This window comes from Dysidea avara, chromosome 5 (genome assembly GCF_963678975.1).
Source record: "Dysidea avara chromosome 5, odDysAvar1.4, whole genome shotgun sequence".
NCBI classification, from domain to species: Eukaryota; Metazoa; Porifera; class Demospongiae; order Dictyoceratida; family Dysideidae; genus Dysidea; species Dysidea avara.
In genome coordinates this window covers 38172725-38197022 of record NC_089276.1, presented here as the reverse complement: position 1 = coordinate 38197022, position 24298 = coordinate 38172725, and the positions used below count along the sequence as shown (strand labels likewise).

Genomic DNA, 24298 nt, shown 5'->3' with positions numbered 1-24298 from the left:
CCCACCCACACATTTAAACTGTATTATGAGACACTACACACCCAACACAAGCTCACCTTATCCACTATTTGCTGCAGTACATCATCATCTTGTTCTCTAGACCCCATGGTATCACTGAGTTGGAGGTGGATTAAAGGAGAGAAACTCTCACCACAAACTTTTATTCCTTTGATGCTGTAATGGAGTAGAAAATGACATCAAATATTAATATGAGAGATTAGTTCATGTTGATGATATTATGTGGGACACGGTGTGCACTAAATAGAGATGTGCTGGAATAATGAGTACCAGGCAGAATGATTGGTTGATATTATACATGTAATAGAAGATCTCTTTGAGGCACCTCTCAAACACTACTAACATACACCCAGTAAAGATAGATTGTGAATATACTCTAATAGAGCAATCACCTGTTCTATTAGAGTATCTCGGTCCAGTTTTATGGTAGAAGATAATAAACGTACTTTATCCAGGAGGGCAGTGCCGCCAATCTGGTTGATCAGGCTTCAACTTAACTACTTTTTATAAAGATTGAGTTTCTCTAATAGAGCAGTCACTTTCTTTCTTGGATGCTACAACTTGCTATATTCTGACTGGGGGAAGGATGGAGCATGCTACATATGCTGTGTGAAACTATTAAGCCATACATTAAAAGTCATTCTGGCCCTGAATAATCAAACAAAATTTCAAAATATTAAAGCATATTATGGGTGTCCCTGTGATAACACCTCAGTAGTCTATCCTCAGAATAAAGGGTTTGACCTTATTAACACTTCTCTATCACCAGTAGAGGTGTTAACAAACACAACATGTTTGTACAGGATATACTGGGACAGTTAGATACAGTACACACAGTCTGACCCCTTCAGTAGTTCTCTTAATCTTCTAGCATTATTCCTCAACTGGTTGAACATTTCTATATAGTGAGTACAATAATAAGAACATGATCACTACACAATAACCCCCTGGGGTCTAATAGGTGTATGGGTCTTAATATATTCTAATGGAGTATCCAATGACTGTAATGACAGGATCAACTAACTACAGGTCAATTCCATTGTTACGGACATTCACACACTTTCTCTGCTTACTCTATTAGCATACAATATTGTTTATCAGACTAATATCACAAGGACATATATACCTGCCATACCTTTAGCATAGCATAGTGTAAAATATTTTGTTTACTTTAAGTGGACAAGAAAAGGATAATATTAAGTGTTACGGACGTATGTGGAAACTTGCTCAAATTCCGATACAACAATTAAAACTTAGTATATTCAACAATGATCATTGAAGATATTTTCAACATAGAGATGGCTTTTATAATTAAGTGCAAGAGAACTATGCTTCTTATTTCATATGAAATTAGTAGCTGCTTTATGGTGTTACGGACGTACAAATTTTATGTTATGGACGTACAGCTCTGATTTCAGTTCACTTACAAGATATATTTATATGCTCAATGCTTAGTGAGGACTTGTACAGTACATGTCGTACAGCTACTATGCATGAACAGTGTGTAAACATGAAAACAGATGGTGTGTATAGTTGTACTACAAGAACAGGCTGTATACATACAGCTCCGTATAGTACTAACGAAAACAGTACACTTCTGTATCTTTGATCCTGCTATTTTTTTGGAGGGGGAGGGGGGATTGATTAGATGTTCCACAGAATAACTTATTTAACATTTGAAGCACACTATAGTATAACGTGGCATACAGTGTATATACATATGTATGGTCCATTCCATTGTTACGGACGTACATTCACACATCACTGTATCACTTCTGATACAACTTTACAACAGGATATTGTAAAAAGTTTTTACAAGTTTTAAGTGTTCAAGAAAGGGTCAGTAATTAGTGTAATTGATGTACACAGAAATCTCAAAAGCAGGTTGGGAGGCAGATTACTCAGACTAGCTAGGTTAAGCTACATTAGGGGTTCATTCCCTTTATCTCCTCTTTGAAAATATCAGAGCATTGGCTGAAGAGGGATTTCAATGCCAGTGTCCTAGTGCATGTTGTACAGCTATTGGTAGCCCAAATTCTCAAAGCAAATCATGATCAGATACTACCACAACCAGGAGATACACTCTGTACATCCAGTGATTCCAGTCTCTGCCAAACAGTAGATAATGCATAGAAACATCTACTATAATCAGTGTTGGGAGTAACGTGTTATGTAACGCGTTACGTAATATTATTACTTTTGTGGTAACAAAGTAATATAACGAAATACGCTATGAAAACAGGTAATATAATGCAAGATACTTCACTTACAAATGTAATGCGTTACCTAAGTAATATAATTACTGTAACGAGTCTAATATTATGTAATATTATTACTACAAGTAACAAAGTTACTAATCTCGTTAGTTATCCTCTGAGTAACACCTAACCACAACGAAGTAACGAGGCCTACTGAATGAAGCTTATTCACTAGCTTCTTACTTATAACCAAGATTTGCACATTGTCCAACAACGCAATCATGTCACGTGATAAGGTGGTAGTTTCACACGTGACAGCTTAGGCTGACACAAAGTAATATAATATGTAATATTATTATAGTTACTTTATTTTATGGGTAATATGTAATTGTAACGAAATAGTTCAGTTGCAAGTAATATGTAATATGTAACTAGTTACTTTTACAAAGTAACTTGCCCAACACTGACTATAATAAAGGTCACCTGAATACTGCATTTATTTTGCTGCTTGGCACTTTACATTTGCCATTAAAATAGTGTGGTAAGGTGACTGACAACAAGGCTGCTACCAACTGATTCTAGTGGATTTGGAAGAATTTTATGATCATTCCAGAATAATTTACCTTCGAATTCTATGACCACATGTTAAGAGAGTTGGACTCAGTTATGTACTTGATTGTTGACAAGAAGAAACAAAGTTTATCATAAATCTGTTGTACAATATTCAGTATACTAGTGGGTTTACACATGTTATCCATTCATGTTACGGACGTACTTTACGGATATACAAACAAGTTGTACGTCCGTAACACCAGTACTAGCTATTCTTTAACTAGAATCACAATTTTTATGGTCTATAGCTTTGCCTTATTGGAGGTTTATAATATAAAATGGCACAAAATTTATAGCAGTACTGCTGCTGCCACCGCCGCTACCGCTGCCACTGCCGCTACCGCTGCCACTGCTAAAACTTTAGTGTGTATATATGCATTACAGACGTACGGTACCGCATTGCTCTAATAAGCCATTTCATTTTTGGGCCTAAGGTATGCAATCAGACTAATAACTGATGATGTAAGCGCTGGAGTACATTCTTCCATGAAAATACTCCAAGCCTCGATAGGCTCAATACATTTTTGACCTTTTTAAAAATTCTGTGGTTGTGTAACCATACCATATATTCCAATAAACAGTGTACTGTTAAATAGACCAAAGCCTGCCCTACACACTGGTGGTGGTCTGGGATTAATCTGTCAAGGCAATCTTGTGTAGTGAAGTGATAAAGTTGATTGGTTATTTGGGCTAATAATGCTAGCAATATTGTTAACAACCATGATTAGTAAGGTCGCTACTACCTAAAGTGTTATTTACATTACAAAGAAGAGTCCTTACCAGTTTATTGTATTGTTAAACCTATCTCTTTGCACCAATCATGTATATCAGTAGCACATTTTGACCACAAAACCATGTCAGCATTATCGCTTCACTACTCAGGATTGCCTTGACAGATTAATCCCAGACCACCACCAGCGTGTAGAGCAGGCTTTGGTCTATTTACTAGTATACAGTATGGTTACACAACCACAGAATTTTTTAAAAGGGCTAAAATGTACAGGAGCCTATTGAGGTTGTGGTATTTTGGTTGACACAATGTACTCAATTAAGAAACCCTACAAAATTAATGAATACTTCTACCAAAAATAAAAAGGCTTGTTGTTCACCACTTTATAGTAGCTCTAAACATTAATGTAAGGTTTTTGTAATAATTTCTTGAAAAACATGTGAAAATTGGTCCATTAAATAATTGTTGACTAAAATGACCTTATCTTTTGGATTTTCTGCCCTTTTAGGGGCAGTACACCAAGCCATACAAGTGTTGAAACCATGCAAGTGCGATAAGCATTTCTGCTGTTTTACATAATTACTGAGCAATTGTGGTTTGTACATGAACAATAATTCTCACTTCCTGCTACAATGACTTGGAATCATTTTGCTGTGAAACTACATGTCTAGACAGGTTCTTTAAGCCAAGTAGAAGATTGTAAACGGCATGAATGCATGAATGCTCAAAGGTAATACAACTGCACGGAGCACTTGGAAATGTAGCAAGAATAGCAGCACCAGCCCATTGTAGACTGTTAAATAACTCAACAGGCTTGTTTACAACAAGTTCTTGTCAGTGCAACAATCGTGACAACATTACAAGCTTGTACCAGCTGCTAGAGCCTGGCTGAAGCAGCTGTTTGCAATCCTCATGGGGCAAGGCTGAGCAGTTCTATTCATTACCAAACAACAATGTGAACTGCGGGGATATACCTTACGAGTAAAACAGTACAAATTTATACCACTACCATCGCTTTGTTTACAATTTATCCCATTAGAAGATCACTACAAGTTTGCCATTTCGTGGCGTGATGTAATACACATGACATCATGAACATATTTCACGGGATGTAAAATTAGCACTTGTATGGCTTGGTGTACTGTCCCTTTAAGTTGTAAAGCTTCAAAATAGTGAAATTTTTCATCAAAAGATGGTTCATCATAATACCACCACAACTCAGCTGTTTCGACCAAAAAAATTTTGTTCAATAGTATTAACTGAAACTATAAGGCATATGAGTATTTATGATTACATAATGGTTTGAAAATCTTTTGGTATAATTTTTAACTGTGAGGTTTCATGTGTCACAGAATTGACCTACACATGATCACATGATCACATGATAATCACATGATGATCTACAAGCTAAGAAGTGAGCTAACTGGAACATTTCTTATCACCCACTAATGGATTTCACTAATATGTTACCCTCACCAGGTGACTTGTCCATGATAGAGAGAGCTTCAATGGCGGCAGCCGCTTGTAGTGGTGGTAGAGAAGCTGAGAAGCAGTAGCCTTGACCAGATAATCTCTGTCTGTCCACAATGTGTGACTTGCCACATGACAGGCCACCAATACTGGCCAGTGAGACCTCTGCTGATATGCAGTTGAGGTCAACATCATTTGACTAATGATAGAGGAGATATATGATATATGTGACTGGATTTTGGAAGATCACCCTTATGGGCGCATTGCTGAATCAGAAAAATGTATTTTAATAATTTAAAGCTTTGTTACGCACCAGCCTTGGCATGCAGCTATTTTCAGCAAAGATGGAGCAATTCACAACCTTTAAGAGCAGCTAGTGGCCAAGGTAATCCCTGTAGAGTTTCCCGCCATTTTAGATAGGTTTTTTCACCAGTGTTGCTGTATCACAAATCCTCAAAAAGGGGTGGAGGGACGGGCAAGAGATAGACTACAAAATGGACGAGAATGGTAACTGAAGGCACCAGAAATAGACTGAAATCTCACAAAACAGACATACATCACACATTCAGCTCCCTACTCGTCTGTCCATAGTGTATGAACCCCCAAAGCACTTCCCTGGGGACCTTTACAGACGTCTGGAGTGGTTATACAGGCCACCAGAGAACAGTCCACCAAAATCAGACCCGACAAGTTGAAGGTGAGTTTGATATGGAAATTGTTAGCCTGATAGTGCAGCAACTTCATGCTGGTGTTATCTCACTTTTGCTTTTTGCGCCCATATGGTTGATTTTGCTAAATCCAGTCACATATGGGTTATTACTCTACACAAATATGTGTACTCATTACACACACAACAAAATTAATAAAAGCAACAGTAAAGTCTTCAGCTCCCTTACATGGTCATGCCTATCAACAGGTAGTGAACACTAAGCCACTTGTGTACTACTGTACTAGGTGATATGAGTCAGTGCAGGCAAATCCTTCTGGGGAAGACTAGTACTCCATGTCTCACAGGTGCACCTAAAGTCTCACCTGAACCATCTGAGAGTTAACACCAGGTACCACTGGTAGACTGGGGCAATGTAAATGAAATTTCTTACTCAAGGAATCAACAACAGCAACTGGATATCACCGACATAGCAGACACACACGCACGCACGCACGCACACACACACACACACACACACACACAAACAACACACTCACAGATAATCCAAAATGTTCCAGTGCTCCACGTCCAGTTCCCCCAAGTACCCCAAAGGAGAAGCTCTCATCGATGATCAAAGGGGTAGAGTATTTCTTCTTCAACTCTACAAGTTTGGGAAGGGGAGCTAGATCACCATAATTGAGGTAGAGACCTTCAACCACTATCACTTTCCTTGTCTTCTTAGCCTTGGCTGGGTTCTGTGTAATATTAAAACCCACAATCAAATATGTACCTTGTTGGTCAGGTTATAAATACAAATCACAACCTACTATATAACTGGCTTTGGCCTGAATGCTCACCATAGGGGCACACATACTGGAGAGATCACCTCTCCAACATATAGCCCTTGGGAAGGTCTGAGACAAGGCTCTAGTTCATCCCAGATGGGTGCCCCCTCAATTTAGGGGGGTGGGTAACCAGAAATGGCCTGTGGGGGCACATTACAGCAAGAGACCTGGCCAGCCAGCCCGCTGGTTAGTGATGCTGTGCCTGCCACAAGGTTGAAAATGATCCCACAGCCAGCCATTGCAGTGCGATTAGTGAGGTACTGTACATGCAGTATAACTCAATTCAGACTACTCTCAGGCCAAGGTCCCTTTTTTTGTTGCCGCGGGGACAACTCAAACACTTAATGCCAACTGTGAAGTGAACTGAAATGTTATTTTACACATATATTTTACTCTCTTGAGATGACAGAAATTCTTTTAGCCACTGTAAGATTATGTGGTGGTGTCCAGATTTTTCTAGGTCAGTTTATGTACTAAGGGATACTTTGGGACATTAACCAAGTGTCTGGATTATGTAGGTGTCCTCAAGTGTCCACATTAACAGTTTCCAGCTTTCTTCCTTAATTAAGCAGCAAACTATTATAAGTCAGTTACAGTCAGTATGAGGTTTCATTGTATCTATGACAACAAGCTGTTCTTTGCTGTTCACCTTCTTCTCCTGTTGCAGTTTTTCCTCCAGTAGGGACTCCAAGTGGTCCATATCATTGTGTCTGAAGTATTTCACCTTGCTGCGTGATGCTTCTATACCTCGCTGGATAGCAAAACACACTCCCTCATCACTATGGGAGATAACAAACCAGTGTTAGAACAGGTACAACCAGTGGTACAACTAGTGTTAGAACAGGTATATGATATACCAACACAATTGTTGTATAGTTTGAATGTTTTTCTTTATTAATTTAGAGACCAAAGAACAATGCTGAGGCCACATTTGTTTAGACATCACAACACAGGGTTCATCACAACACAGGGTTCATCACAATACAGGGTTCATCACAACACAGGGTTCATCACAACACAGGGTTCATCACAATACAGGGTTCATCACAACACAGGGTTCATCACTACACAGGGTTCATCACTACACAGGGTTCTATGGAATTTAGAAATCATTTTGTATCTCATGTAATTCATGGCAGCTTTCATGGATATATCCTGGTTGATGACTAACTCAGCTGAAGACTTTGAGCCCAGTCACAGCCTGTCAGTAAATGAATCACTTATTAAACTTTGTTAAGTATGCCATGCAAATAATTTCATAATGTTTGTCTGTGTGTGTGTGCGTGTGCGTGTGCGTGTGTGTGCGTGCGTGTGTGTGTGTGCGTACCCATTGATGTTACAGCTGGGCGGGCTGCTTCCCCAGTTGGCACCAGGCCACCAGGTCCCCATTTTAACAATGGGTACCTGGTATAAACTGGGGAAGCAAATGCTCAACTGTCCACACCTCTACTGGTAAGCCTAAAAATGCACAAAAACCAGAACACAGACACAATGCAAACAGAATGCAAATGCACCGTTTAGAGAACACAACACAAACACAACAGGAACTTTTTTTTGACTGTTACTGAATGTTTAATACATAGCTATAAGTGAGATTTGGATGCATTGACTATATACACACAGGGAACCAACTTTCTCCTAGCAACCAACCAAAATGTGTAAATTTATACTTGACACTGTCTGAAAAGAATTTCAGGTGATAGCACACACTAAACAACTACACACAAAGTCTAACAAACACTCATTCACTACCTCTCTCCATGATGGTACACATATCCACTCACCAGAATATTGTGTCATTCCTAGTAGAGTACGCTGGTATGGCACTGGAGGTAGTGGCATAGCCAAAAGAGTACAACACAGCTTCTTCATAGTGTAAGAACTCTGCAAGCTTCTTCTCAAAGTCCAAGTGAATATCTGTGGGTATATCATCCTCACTAATAAGTCAGTAATCTTATAGTATACTAGACCCTTGAAATTGTACATGACTTGTTCAGTGTAGGATAAGTGTGTGTTCTATTAGAGTATTTTATCATTACCTGACATCATTGGTGTTCACAGGGTCTAGTGTACTACACATACTATACTCACCAATGGTGCCATAGAACCCTCTGGGACCACAAGAACCAACACCATATTTCCTGACACTCTTGGCTGCTGCATCCTAAAAAATGTGAGAATTTACCATATAAGGAATGATTACAACACAGTTAGAACACACACAGAGACATGTAAGCATGTAAAACACAGCCGCCCAGTGAACCACCACTAACACTGGGATGCTCACCCAGGCACTCAAGTATTGTGCAGACACATCTGCCAGGACTAGTAACCCACAGGTGGTTTCACAAATAGAGGCCATGGAACCCCAAGTTCCACAACAACCCCAACACCGCTAAATGAAACAAGGTTGGGCATTTGCTTCCCCAGTAAACACCATTAACACAAAGACACACACACACACACACACGCACACGCACACACAACACACACATTACTCACCTTCACAGATTGGTTACCAGCAAATCCAAGGAAGTTAAATGTTCCCAAGTTGAGACATTTCTTGCCATTCACTACAATATCAGTACCAGGTGCCCTGTATGGTAACACATACAATACACCATATCACCAGTGACCACTACACTACACACTCTGTTACTATGGTAACACATACAGTACACCATATCACCAGTGACCACTACACTACACACTCTGTTACTATGGTAACACATACAGTACACCATATCACCAGTGACCACTACACTACTCACCCTGTTACTATGGTAACACATACAGTACACCATATCACCAGTGACCACTACACTACTCACCCTGTTACTATGGTAACACATACAGTACACCATATCACCAGTGACCACTACACTACACACTCTGTTACTATGGTAACACATACAGTACACCATATCACCAGTGACCACTACACTACACACTCTGTTACTATGGTAACACATACAGTACACCATATCACCAGTGACCACTACACTACACACTCTGTTACTATGGTAACACATACAATACACCATATCACCAGTGACCACTACACTACACACTCTGTTACTATGGTAACACATACAGTACACCATATCACCAGTGACCACTACACTACTCACCCTGTTACTATGGGGGCATCATCCACACTATGATCACCAGGGTAACCCTTGGGTATTAACGGCTCCGGCTGCCACTCTGCTATCAACTCATCTTCCTCCTGTAATGTGATGTAACATGATTTGACCACTTGTAATGTACACACTCAACATGTTTACAACTCTACACAAATACAAACACAGGCTTAAAATGGACAAAAAGCTACTTGAAAAGTGTATAATTGTAAATGCATGCATGATTGCAAAACAACGCTCTCCCAACCTGCGTATATATATATATATGTGGAATAAAAAACGGGAATTGTGAGACCATACACAAACACTCCTTTTAGAAGTGGTTATGGATTGAGGTGATGCAACTGAATGTGTGAAATTGCACATCTATAAATAGCAGTGCTAAAAATAGAACAACATTACATGGCTGGATATTAAAGGAAACCACTAACCCACATCATTTACCATATATGGACATGTAATTCAATACCCAGTTACCCAACATATTGTAATAGTACACACAGCTCAGTATTAGGAGGACTAGTATAAGATTACTCTTGTAACCTAACCAAAATTTTCACAATGTTTGCTAACTACCTGATTAACCTTTACCAATGAAACTAGACCACTGTTATAGTTATGGAATAAGTGACTTGGCCAGTGGCCACATGAGATTAACCATGAACAGTTCAGTATTCCAAGAGAATAAGATGTATATCAAGTGTACACAACCACCACTGGTTGAGGGTTTGATGTACGTACACAACTTATTTACTGTATTGTCCCGAATTACGGCCCGGACGTTTATTTCTTTCAAGCAACTTTTTACCCCAGCTACTAAATGAGACCAGCGACTATACGAGACTGGCATTTATATACCTGATCAGCATTACCGAGTCTCAACTTCGTACCTTGGTGTTGTACTCTCCTGGACTCTCCTTGATGTTTCCCTCAGCATATTTCACAGATTCAAGCTTAAAAGGAACTCTATAAAACATTCTTCACTTAAAAATAATGACTGCACTAGATTAGTATTTGAGACCCGGCATTTATTTTTGTTGTGATGCTGTATACCCCCAGCGACTAAATGAGACCAGGCGTTTATACGAGACCAGCCGTAATTCGAGACAATACGGTACTTCATTAATGTACACGATATATTTTTGAGAGAAGAAATGTCATTATCTAGCAAAGTTTCTAAGGTGAAGAATTTATTTTGAGTACCATCAAGGGTTCATAATAGACCTCTCTATTATGAACACTTAGTTCCATATAACAGCAAATTTTCGAAAGGTTAAATTTTCAAAAATTCGAAAATAACTATGTTTTTGAAAATAATTTTTCGTAATTTATTTAGCTACAGTGTAGCTATATGTAGCTACCGTACAACAATCAATGTTACTACACTTTTGAAGTGATACATAAAACAAAGTTCGAGTGTTTCTACTATGTCCATTAACTAGCTATAGACCTCAATATATCTAGGCACTACATGATCACAGGACAGTTCAACTTCATGACACACGAGTGAGTTTTGAAGTCTTACCCAGCTAGTAGAAAATAGTTATTCTAGCCTGAGTGAAAACAGCTGGAAGGGCTAAGAAAGCCAACTAGTCATGGCTCAATCTGCAGGCTGTTTTGAATTATACACACTAAGTCCAAACAACACAGTTCAAGCTAGCTACATGTACAAAGGAGGAAGCCATAACTAGACACAATTCCACCAAAGCCAGATGGGCCTTTATAATACTTAACTAAACAATCACAGCAAAATATTCTACTGTACATGATCAACATGTTCTACTGTACGTGATCAACATGTTCTACTGTACATGATCAACATGTTCTACTATACATGATCAACATATTCTACTGTACATGATCAACATATTCTACTGTACATGATCAACATATTCTACTGTACATGATCAACATATTCTACTGTACGTGATCAACATGTTCTACTGTACATGATCAACATGTTCTACTGTACATGATCAACATATTCTACTGTACATGATCAACATATTCTACTGTACATGATCAACATATTCTACTGTACATGATCAACATGTTCTACTGTAAATGATCAACATATTCTACTGTACGTGATCAACATGTTCTACTGTACGTGATCAACATGTTCTACTGTACGTGATCAACATGTTCTACTGTACATGATCAACATATTCTACTATACATGATCAACATATTCTACTGTACATGATCAACATATTCTACTGTACATGATCAACATGTTCTACTATACATGATCAACATGTTCTACTGTACATGATCAACATGTTCTACTGTACATGATCAACATATTCTACTGTACATGATCAACATATTGTACTATACATGATCAACATATTCTACTGTACATGAATCATGTACAGTAGAATATGTTGATCATGTATAGTACAATATGTTGATCATGTACAGTAGAATATGTTGATCATGTAACATGATCAACATATTCTACTGTACATGATCAACATGTTCTACTGTACGTGACAACACAGCCATTGTTAGCTTCCTCTGTGCGGACTTCAAGATATCTAAGGTGCTGCGCGGTAAAGAGGATCCATTTCAAAAAAATTTTTTTTCAAATTTACAATCAAACTCCCTTTTTCAAAAATTTAACCTTTTTTGCTAAACGGTAGTTACCACAGCAACAATGTAGGCACTGACAAATTTTTCACACGATGATCATGACAGTCAATTCCTAAATTTACACTAAACTTCAAAATTAAAATTTTAAAACACCAGAGACTGTCTTACTACAGTGTAGATGAGATATCTTCATCATAGATTAGCTGTACATATTCAAGGATTTTTTTTTAAATTAGACAGGTATGTAAGTTTCATGCTTAATGATAACCGACTGGTATGAGCCAATTTTTATGGCCGGAAACTCTCGATAAAATTCAACAGACAATATCAAATGATGAGCACCCAATAAGTGTCACAAGGAAAGAAATCAGACACACTGGCTGCCAGGTGCCATCGCAATCCAAATCAATCGCCGATAAGTTTCCAGATAAATTAGTTTCCATATAAGGAACATACAATCTCGTTATTTGAAGCCGTATACAGAATTGTGCGTGACAACGTTACAAGATGGTGGTAGTGTTCCCACTTGATCTTAACAATGAAAGAACTAGTGCAAAAGCGTGTGTGGATAGACAATGAAGGGGCCCCAAGGTGTCATAGAAGAAGCCAAGGAAGGAGTGACACATGGTAATGGTTAAGTTGGTTGTGTCTTCCTCGACATCTTTCTCTTCATCAATGGTAGCAAAATCATTTCTACCCTTGACCTCAATTAGTGCAGCTGGAACATCCATTGTAGCATGTGGAATCATGCATGTCAACTATTTGTGTGTGACATAAAAGCAATTTATTTCAAATGCTGTTATGTAATTTGTGAAATTCAATTTCATGCTCCTTTGCCACTTTCTGCAGCTCATAAGCTCCTGATTTTATGTACTAAGGGATACTTTGGGACCTTAACTAAGTGTCTAGATTATGTAGGTATCCTCAAGTGTCCACATTATTGTACACACACATACCTCTTTAGTCAGTTTCACTTCCTTGGGCTTGTCACTAGTCTTGGATAGTAGCAGACGTAGAATATACACCACTAACAATACCTCAACAATCAAGTGATAGGTGGGCACCTATTAAAGTAGGAAATACATGTACTGACTGACACACAGACAGACAAGGGAATATGTACAGTTACCTATCCAACTTATCTATATCAGATGATTCAGATCTACTGTAATTGGGCTATAGTAACATACTTGGTCCCTGACACAATGTACCCAGTATACACCCTACAATATACCATGTATGCATTAGATTTTGAATGTGCAAATTTTATGTATTTAAGAGTACCCCATCTGATCACGTAAACCAACAAGTTTTACATCCTTTTCTTTTCACAACTAAGCTCCTCTAAACAGCTAACCAGGGCTCCTCACCAGTAAAAAATTTGGCTACCCCTTTACAACACTATCACTCCTAGGAAATATCAATGAGTGCTCTATTAGAAGTGTGTCCCCCTGGAGAAGTTACATCTATTATAATCTTGTGTGGCCAGTTGCTATTCTCTACACACTATACTTATTGACCACAGACCATTAGTGTCTTTGATAACAGACACTAATGATGTGGAAAGTATGGCCTGCAAGCCATTGGAGACTAACATCTCAAAGGAACGTGGCGGAAGCATTTAAGCACTATTACTAATACTTTTGTTTGGAATATAAGGTGACACAAATAGTCATAATACAAAACGAGTGAAAGGTGATGATCGAGTGCTTGGTTTAAGAAGACAAACGTTATTCCGCACTAGCGGATTTTTGCACTATCCAACTATGTTAAGCAACGATGTCACAATTTGTTATATCATTCCCACCTAATCCAGAAAACCAAGGGTTTTGTGTAATTCATTTCAAACATCTGGTATGGTCACTGATGAATTGATGTGATAATGTGTGAATATCAACAAGTACTTTTCATACAGGGACATGGCCTACCATGTTATAATACTCATCTAATGATTTAACTATCACTGACCCAATTAACATGTTACGTATGTTGTCACTAACACATAATCCACTGGTATACACTCAGTATTAGCTATCATCTTGCATGGCCAGTCCCACTTTACCATGGCCAGTCCTAAAATGGCCAGACAGCTTTCTGCCATTCAGTAGGAAGGTATGAATCCCCACAATTACCTTGGCTTTACAGCAAGAGATAAAAATCTGTAGGACGCCTGGTCCTACAGGTTACTACATAAAGTATGAAAAGGTGGAGAAAAAAATCCATGACTGGACCTTGACTACATGTCTAACCACAGAAACATCTCAAACAATAACCAGCTGTATCAATCTTATTAACAATAAAGATCTAATAAGAGTGCACGTGTCACAAGTAGTTTAGTGATACAGGTATTAAAGCTGAGTCAAGGGATTCAGACTGTACTAAATGACAAAAAAAACACATGAGACTGTCGCAAGTACTACTCCAGTGTGGATAACACTACAAATATACATAGAACTGGACACTGTGTTGTGTTTAATCCCTGACCAGATGGTGATTAGCAACAGACATGCACTAAAGGAGCCAGTGGAAACTTCATACAATCTATACTTAAAAACTTGGCAACAAACACACACCACAGGTAGGAACAATGCTAACATTACCATACCACAGGGTACCCCTCAGGTCCCATGACGCCAATCTGCAACTCTCCATGGCCAGGCCCTACCCGGTAAACAAATCAACTAACACTTCTAAGAGATAATAATCATGCTATTATCACGCGTTACCTGGAGAAAGTAGACGTTGAACGTTTCAGCAAGTGTGAGCGCCTCTCCTCCTGCAGGTGAGTGATCAGCCATCTCGTTATGTTAATTTGAAATGTCTTCAAAGGTCAACACACCCAGGTGCACAAAAGTATCCGGAGACTAGAGTTGCAGCAGCACCACCGGATTACTAGTGTGCTTTATTTAGAACACCAACAAGGAAAGTCTGCGAAATGTCGTGATTTAAAGATCGCACTTAAGGTACTTTAGCTACTTCAGGGAGCCCATTAGAGAATTATCAATACTAGTGCAGTAGTTTGTGATAAGTGTAGTGAGTAGTGTTCTATTTAAGAGTTGGACCAGCTGACGTCATGGCGAGCTGAATGGTTAAACAGAACACCGACTGCTCTTTATTTGTCATATCAACTAATTGACTGAACCGTTCACAACTATGTCTGCTGCTATACCATCAATTGCTGCTGGAAAATGGCCTGAACGAGTTGGGATAATTGCCATCGAGGCCTATGTTCCTAGCAGTTGTATTAAACAAGCTGATCTGGAGGTTCACGATGGGGTACCTGGTAAATACACTATTGGGCTGGGCCAACAGACCATGGGATTTTGTGGGGACAACGAAGACGTGAACTCGCTGAGCATGACCGTGCTGCAAGCTCTTATGGAGAAGAACAAGGTATCGTACAAAGATATTGGCCGGTTGGAGGTGGGCACGGAAACCGTGATAGACAAGTCAAAGTCCGTGAAGACCTTCTTGATGCAACTGTTCGCACAGCATGGCAACACGAACGTGGACGGGCTGGAGACGAGGAACGCTTGCTATGGCGGGACACAGGCGTTGTTTAACTCTGTCGCTTGGGTGGAGAGTAGCTCCTGGGATGGTAAGTAGCTCACAATAATGTCATTATAATCATTACATTATTTTAAACTCAGGTCGTTTTGCTGTGGTGATTGCAGCTGATATTGCCATATATGCTGAAGGAAATGCTCGGCCTACTGGAGGGGCTGGAGCCATAGCCATGTTGATTGGTCCAAATGCTCCTCTGTATATGGAACAAGGTAATGACATTACTTAGCAGGGACAACAAATTTATTCTGGTGGACAAAAGCAAGAGTTCATAAAACATAATTTTTGAGGGGTCCGATACTGAGAAATCTCGTCTCGGACAAAATTCAAAATCACCAAGTCTCAATGGCCAGTAATCCTTCGTTATTTTTAAGTCACTTGTCACCTATGTTCTGAAATCACTGAAGCCATAAAATTATTATAGTAATTTCTCAGAAATCAGTGCTTTAATTATGTCTAGTACACAATTTCAGAAGTGGTGGACAGCTTGCAGCTTGATAAAATTATTCTGTCAGAAGTGTAAAAATGTGACTATACAGTGTATGTTGTGTGTGTTTCGTAGTAATGATTTGGGCTAAAATTTCATCAATTTTGTTCTAACAATTAATGTTTTAAACCATATATCAAAATTATTTCCTTAGAATATCATTATAGCTAAAACTACCGTATAGTAAAAAACTTTGGCAGTAAAAAAGTGTGACGAAACCCTTCTGTTGAAAAAATTGGTGGAAAAAACTTTGGCGATTAAAATAATACTCGCCAAAGTTTTTACCGGCAAAAATTTTACTGTACGGTACGTAAGGATATTAAACAACAAGGTGTCAACTCATCAGTTAAGTAGTGTAGTAAGTGTATAGGTAGCTAGCGTTGTTGTTGTAGCAGTACTTTTGTAGCTACCGATCTAGCAACGTGGTAGCAAAGGCGCGTGCTTCGCAGCTATCTCCTTCGATTCAGAGAGCGACCGTATTTACTTTTCCAGTGAACTCCAGTAGCAGAGGTTATCACGCATATCAAAGCATTTGGCCAAATCCATCGCGAGACGCGGATGAACTAGCTGACATGTGAACGGCCAGGAAGCCGGCCGGAAATTCTATCCCAAGGAGTGCTTACACTGAACAGTGGGACAAATTCCTAGGAATGATCTCATAAGTCAGCTCGATCTTTATTGCGTGGTGGTACGAACTAGCCTTCATCTCAAGTTCTAGTTACTCAATGTGCTCGTAAAATAATTGGCGAAAAAAACTTTGGCGAATTGAACGCTATTCGCCAAATTCGTCAAAGTTTTTTACCGCCAAAGTTTTTTACTATACGGTATTAACAATACTTTTTGTTTGGCTGGCTGGCACACTCACCTGGTTGGTATGCTGTGACTACTAGTAAAGATATTGTTTTCTGTGTATACAGTTCATTTGTCAGTATTTTTAGTTTACGGTGTCCAAACCATCCCTTGGTCACAATTTGCTTGTCTCCAGATAAATTATAGAATAGTACCTAATTGTCAGTTATAGCTTCCCTCCCCGATGACCAAGGCATCCTCATTAACACTTCTAGTTATAACAGAACTTATGTCAGTGAGTGACATAAAAGTTGTCTGCAGTAGCTTGTATGTAAAGGTGGAATGATAAAATGTTTTCCTACAGACTTAATTTCTATATAAAGCATTGAATCAGAAATACAGGTTTGTTGTCCACGTCACGATTACGTTGCACATATGCAATGGTATTAGAGCAATGACTTCTATAAAGATTATATTTCATTGACTATTCACTGCGCATGTGCTACGTAGTTGCAGACAACCTTACTTTCAACCTGGGTTATCAATGTCGAGTCAGCCGTTGTTCACACTACTATAGAGATTGTTACAATAATGAAAGTGTAGAAAATACCTGCTGTGTGGCCATTATTATTATTGTTAACTTGAGTTGACCAGTTAGGAATGTGGTCACTAGCCCGGGCCAGTCCACCTCATATCTTGTCGTGCCATGCTGATCCCGGTTTGGCACGGCTCAATTGATTCATACTACAGGTTATTTCATGCTGTACCATGCTGTACCTGGGTTACAAGGTAGTGCGAACAGGATGTGTAAGTATGTGTACACTGGGACCATGGGAAAGTGTCCTGATTTTGAAAATATCCTGATTCCTGAGGATCCTTCAGAATACATGTCACATTCCTGTACATTCCACACAGGTCTACGCAGTATTCACATGGAACATGTTTATGATTTCTACAAGCCAGACTTGTGCTCAGAGTACCCCGTGGTGCATGGTAAACTGTCACTACAGTGTTACCTGTCTGCTTTGGGTAGGTGTGTGTGTAGTGTGTGTGTGAGTGTTTATGCATGTGTGTGTGTAGTGTGTGAGTGTAGTTGTGTGTGTGTGTTGTGTGCTTAGAACGTAAGTGTGTGTGTGTTTTATAAAGCACATACCGTATAGTAAAAAACTTTGGCGGTAAAAAAGTGTGACGAAACCCTTCTGTTGAAAAAATTGGTGGAAAAAACTTTGGCGATTAAAATAATACTCGCCAAAGTTTTTACCGGCAAAAATTTTACTGTACGGTACGTAAGGATATTAAACAACAAGGTGTCAACTCATCAGTTAAGTAGTGTAGTAAGTGTATAGGTAGCTAGCGTTGTTGTTGTAGCAGTACTTTTGTAGCTACCGATCTAGCAATGTGGTAGCAAAGGCGCGTGCTTCGCGGCTATCTCCTTCGATTCAGAGAGCGACCGTATTTACTTTTCCAGTGAACTCCAGTAGCAGAGGTTATCACGCATATCAAAGCATTTGGCCAAATCCATCGCGAGACGCGGATGAACTAGCTGACATGTGAACGGCCAGGAAGCCGGCCGGAAATTTTATCCCAAGGAGTGCTTACACTGAACAGTGGGACAAATTCCTAGGAATGATCTCATAAGTCAGCTCGATCTTTATTGCGTGGTGGTACGAACTAGCCTTCATCTCAAGTTCTAGTTACTCAATGTGCTCGTAAAATAATTGGCGAAAAAAACTTTGGCGAATTGAACGCTATTCGCCAAATTCGTCAAAGTTTTTTACCGCTAAAGTTTTTTACTATACGGTAAGTATGCTTACGTGCTATATATATATATATATATATATATATATATATGTAGTAGTTGTAACATGGGCACGAGTGATTTGCCTGAAATATACACACGAGCACGAGGGCGCAGCCCGAGTGCGAGTGTGTATATTTCAGGCAAATCACAAGTGCCCATATTACAACTAATATATTCCACTTGGGTTAATCACCTGCAAGTGTACATGGAAACTGCAGGAAGGCTTGGCGAGTGTATTTATATGGGACCATGTGACTTTCGATTGTGAGCAACGTCGTAAGAGCAACGACAAGGCACTGCTGAGAGGCCGAACGTAAGTGTATCGTCACGAGCATGCAGATCGCTTCGATTGTGGGTACGCAATTAAACTCAGGAAGCCCAAATACGAGCTGAAGAGCTCATAATGAAGCTTAAGTGCACTATAAAGTACTTACTATACTAGCCATGAATAAACTAAAGCAGTGAATATGTTTACATCGCTATAATGGCCTAGCCAATTAAGCGCCACGCCCAGCCACTACGCGTGTGTGACATCGCGCCAGGTGTCAAAACGGCAAGGTAAAGACGATTCAACTACTTACTTTACTAGCCATGAATAAACTAAAGTAGTGAATACTATTAACACTAATGGCCAAATCAATTAAGCGCTACGCCCAGTGTCTGTGGGACATTCCCACGTGACTATTGAATGTAACATGTTTAATATAAACTAACCTGTGACCTTCTTCATTCAGTAAAACAATGAACTATCTTTTTCCCCAAGTCCATGATCTATGCCTTGGCTCACTTTACAAAAACTAAAACCCACTATCGATTCTGTGAAGTGTCGCTATATTAAAGGAGAGGAGATCACACAGTTTCATCAAAGAAATCAAATGATTTCTGAGAATGCTTGGAATGCATTAATGAGAATAGGAGGTAGTATATACAAGTTATATCACTCCTAGGAGTGATATAACTTGTATATACTACCTCCTATTCTCGTTACTGCATTCCTGAGCACTGCTAGCAGTGCTATTATACCACTTATACACCTTCTCTTCCCTTTGAAGTGAGGTGTGAAAGTGGTATATATATATATATATATATATACATTTTGGTATGTGGTTTAGCTTACAATAGACACCAAACAACATTTCCCCATTCTTAGAGGTTGTAGTTCAATAGTTCAACATGTAAACATGAACTACTAATAAAATAATAATAATTGTCAGTTTTTGCCTTTACAATTCCATACCTGTTTAGTAGAAGGACCTGCTTCCCTATAGAAAAGTCATAGAGATTTTGGTCCCAACGGGTCTGGCTGTATACATTATTACCTCTGAAAAAAGGACAATGTCTTTATTGTAACAAAAAAATGAGCTAGTCCTAAATTATCCACTAAAGCCACTGCACACTTCATTGTACTAAAACTGTTTTCTTCCCTCCCCTAGACACCTGTTATGAGAGGTACAAGCAAGAGTTTAACAAGAGAACAACTGATCGATTATTCACAGTAGAAGAAGCTGACTGGTATGCTTTCCACTCTCCATTCTGTAAACTGGTACAGAAAGGGTTCGCCCGGCTAATGCTCAATGATTATGTGTCAAGAGATTTTACTGAGTCCAAAACACCATCACTATGGAATGGACTGGATGCCTACAAGTATGTGTGTATGTTTACCATATATGGTATAGTTCAGTGCCATAACAATTTGATCCCAACCACAATCAGTTATGTACTGTATACTCAGCTGCACTTGGCAGGATGACATTCAAGACTGTAGTACTATCCAGCCCATAACAAGCAGTCACCCATACAGAGCTTTGTTGAAATACTCTAATAGAACATACACTTGTATACTCAAAATACTCTAATAGAAAACAGTCATTCTAATTTTGAATAGTCAAATAACTGAGAGTCTATTGAACCCTAATAAAGCAAACATCAAACATGTTGTGTTTTAGCAAGATGTGACCAATACCTGCACTAGTCATATTTGTAATGAGCACTGCTCACATGACATGTGTACTGAAGTCACATGTTGGTATCATGCCAATGTAGGGATTTTCCCACACAGCCATGTTATAATAGCTACCATCATTTGTATCTCTTGTTTCAATACGTTTTGTCGCTGGAGCTCTACTCCATTTTTATTTAATTGTAGTGAAATGCCAAAGAAACCACAAATCATTAATGCCAGCAGTGCATCACAGGTTAAAGTGCCCAACAAGATGTTTCCTACAAGCCATACTGAACTAATTGTAAACATGAAGAAGTCATTATGTGGGAGCATTGCTAAATACATTTTAATCAACAAGCAATGGCATTTTTGTGGTGCACAAGATGGCTTCACGTACATTGAAATGTTTCAAGTTGACCATAGCCTTTTAATCTGGTGGCTGCGTTTAGGCAGGTCTGGGGTCAGTCACTCCATGCACAAATGAAGCATGGCAAAGGCAGACGCAGACATTTAATAATACACTTTTATATTTATACGACAGTTAGTTTTCATACCTAACTTTGTTTTGGACAGTAGTCTTTGAATCCAAGCCCAGGCATCATCTTTGTGTAGCACTTATTCATTTATAAGCGCATTTGTAGGAGATTGGCTAGCATGCTGCAAGCACTACTGAACAGCAAGTGATTGTTGTGAGGTACAAATTTTTGCGAAGCACCTCCAGCTTAAATTTCCGCGATTGTGAAATTTGCAAGACACAAATGGTTTTTCCATATCCTTTTGGATACTCTAGCAAAGTTACGAAAACTTACGAATACAGTTTAGGCCAAAGTCTGCTGTCTCTCTCAATCAGTCACCAGAAATTTTTCTGAGTTACGTAAGCTTTGATTCGCAAGCAAAACTTTGGACCTCTGCTCATAGTTCGTCTGCTCAAGTTTCAGTCTCATGTAGCCAAGCTTCTATGTACAGTTTATAACAGCACACTTCATCCTCTTCCAGTGAAACCATGCATAGTTACTGTAGATACTTTACTGTATCTATGGTTTCATTTGTCATGTGCCAAATATTTAAAATGCTGCAATTCGATTGGTGCTGCCGCTATAGTGACAGCAAGCACCCAGTATGTGGTTGTGGCCAAACCCTTAAACAGTGAACGCCACCCAACAAATCAAAAAGCAAACGGCGTAAAAGTGTCAGCAGCGCCAGACTAAGCCAGATCCAGGAGCTCTGTAAGTCTGCATTAGATTTCTAGAGCATGTACAACAGTACATGGTTTATGGTACTCTGTAGTGTGCTAGCCTATCCTCCGCACATGTGCTTATAAATAGATAAAGGCTACTCGAAGATGATGGCTGAGTCTGAAATCACACTAGGTATCAAAACTATCTGTTAAATTAATGTAAAATTGCGTTTTGAAAATGTCCGTGTCCATGCCGGCCACATCCGCCTTATTTTCCAACTACTTATTCATTTTATCAAACACTATTAAAGTAGGGATCACCCAAAATAACATGTGCCGCCAAAATTTCTGCCTATTAAAAATCTAGAAACATCTTACACAACGAAAATCACCTTTACAGAATAATATTAGTCCATCTAACATGAAATACAGCATTGAAAATAAGAAAACACTTACAGGTGACCAGATATACAAAAAAAAATTTTAAATCGCCAAAACTTGAAATTTTGTCTGCCTCACTCACTCACTCACTCACTCACTCACTCACTCACTCACTCACTCACTCACTCACTCACTCACTCACTCACTCACTCACTCACTCACTCACTCACTCACTCACTCACTCACTCACCACGATCGCAAAACGAAGCAGCGCAGGCCAAAATTTTATGTCAATAACAAACTCACCAGTGGGATGTGCCTTTTAAGGTTCTGTGCCCTCTGCGCCTTTTATCTTCAATCAAACTGCTCCTCCGTTTTCTTCATGCAACAAAACCATATTGAAGCGTTAATTTTCTGTATCAACACTTTCTTTAAGCAGCATAATAGACGCCACAAAATTATGTAAGGCACTTAGACTACGCTACTGTACAGCAGGCCTACTAGATACCTGTATCTTCATGATAGGTCAGACTACGCTACTGTATGGAAGTACTATATACCTGTAGGTCACAAGATTACGCTCATTCTTTATTCTATGCCGATTATCGATCTATCAATCGAGACCACAATGACCACACCCCTTTTAAGGCAAGCACACACCTTTATAGGCTGACTCAAGATACTCCAATACAGCAGTCACCCTAATAGAACACTAACATGTTTATAGCTATGCTTTATCAACAAAAAAAAAACTAAAGCTAGTATATTAAAAATTATAAATTTAAAGGGATCCAAGTGATAAAAGTAGTGAAACAAGAGATGAACAATGGTAGCTATTACAGCATAGCTCGGTGGGAAATTCCTACTTTGGCATGGTATAACAATTATTTTGTGCTCAATGCCGAAGTATGGATTTCCCACTGAGCTATTGTGTAATAGTTACCATCATTCATCTCTACTTTTTATCACTTGGATCCCTACTTCATTTTTAAATTCATAATTTTTAGTTTACTACTGGATTTTCAAATTGGCTGGTTTGGACAAGTGACCTTGACCTTGTTAGGGAAGGTGTCGGTATACACTTTGAACTTTAGTTTGTTGATAATTCTTAGCTAACCACATACTGTATATGATGTTGTTCCTGTAGAAATAAGATAATGATGGACACCTACTTTGACAAGGAAACAGAGAAGGCATTTGTGAAGGCATCAGGACCAGTTTATGAGAAGAGGGTCATCCCCACCATATTGATGGCTCAGCAGAATGGCAATATGTACACTGCATCTGTTTACGGTGGAGTAGTGTCTCTATTAGCACAGTAAGTATAGGGAGATGTGTTATTACACTAACTCATATTACACTGTAGGAAAACAGTTGATGACCTAGCTGGTACTAGGATTGTATTGTTCTCCTATGGCTCAGGATTAGCCTCGTCGATGTTCTCTTTAAAGTTTGACACAGACAAATCACCAGACTCATCACTAGCAGCTCTCATACGTGGAGCCTCGAGTTTGCTGCACACATTGGAAACCCGCAAATGCTACACTCCAGCAGAGTTTGAAGCAACTCTCTCACTAAGAGAGCATGCTCAGTTGAAGGCACCATACAAGCCTAAAAGTGGACACCAGGATCTGTTCCCCAGGACCTTTTATCTTACTAATGTTGACGACGCTCACAGACGTACTTATGAATGTCATGTTGTACCTTCAGATGTTAAACTTAAGGTTGCCAAGCAACCAATAGTAGCTCCAATACGATTGGTTAATCCAATCAGTAATGGTATTGTAAATGGACACTAAATATATTTCCCTGTGTTTGTAATTATTTATTTACAAGTTTGCATGAGTGTAAGTTAACTTTTGTACAATTCTGTTACATTCTTGTCAAATTTAATGGT

The 24298-nt window shown here is 39.0% G+C and overlaps 2 protein-coding genes across 3 annotated transcripts in view; one reads left to right on the top strand and one right to left on the bottom strand.

The window, feature by feature from the left end:
* LOC136256070 (serine palmitoyltransferase 1-like) overlaps window positions 1-15143 on the bottom strand; it is a 19337-nt gene extending 4194 nt beyond the window's left edge. For both annotated transcript variants that reach the window (XM_066048993.1, XM_066048994.1), the window contains exons 1-11: window positions 14987-15143; window positions 13217-13324; window positions 9654-9751; window positions 9025-9118; window positions 8614-8686; window positions 8307-8439; window positions 7172-7301; window positions 6235-6432; window positions 5035-5227; window positions 862-916; window positions 57-174 (exon numbers count right to left, since the gene is read on the bottom strand). In XM_066048993.1, coding sequence (XP_065905065.1) covers window positions 57-174; window positions 862-916; window positions 5035-5227; window positions 6235-6432; window positions 7172-7301; window positions 8307-8439; window positions 8614-8686; window positions 9025-9118; window positions 9654-9751; window positions 13217-13324; window positions 14987-15058 — 1272 coding nt within the window. In that variant the 5' untranslated portion in view covers window positions 15059-15143. The remainder of the gene's footprint in view (window positions 1-56; window positions 175-861; window positions 917-5034; window positions 5228-6234; window positions 6433-7171; window positions 7302-8306; window positions 8440-8613; window positions 8687-9024; window positions 9119-9653; window positions 9752-13216; window positions 13325-14986) is intronic.
* Window positions 15117-24298, top strand: LOC136256069 (hydroxymethylglutaryl-CoA synthase 1-like). Its single transcript, XM_066048992.1, has 6 exons — window positions 15117-15858; window positions 15911-16036; window positions 18016-18129; window positions 20335-20545; window positions 23549-23719; window positions 23768-24298. Exons 1-6 carry the CDS (start codon window positions 15414-15416, stop codon window positions 24198-24200), a joined length of 1500 nt encoding a protein of 499 aa, XP_065905064.1. The 5' UTR covers window positions 15117-15413; the 3' UTR covers window positions 24201-24298.

What these genes read in the sequence shown, in the direction of transcription:
- LOC136256069 (XM_066048992.1), top strand. Translation starts at nt 15,414, where the DNA reads ATGTCTGCTGCTATACCATCAATTGCTGCTGGAAAATGGCCTGAACGA. An exon ending in GGAGAGTAGCTCCTGGGATG is followed by an intron (nt 15,859 to 15,910) that starts GTAAGTAGCTCA and finishes TTTTAAACTCAG; the next exon opens with GTCGTTTTGCTGTGGTGATT. An exon ending in TCCTCTGTATATGGAACAAG is followed by an intron (nt 16,037 to 18,015) that starts GTAATGACATTA and finishes CATTCCACACAG; the next exon opens with GTCTACGCAGTATTCACATG.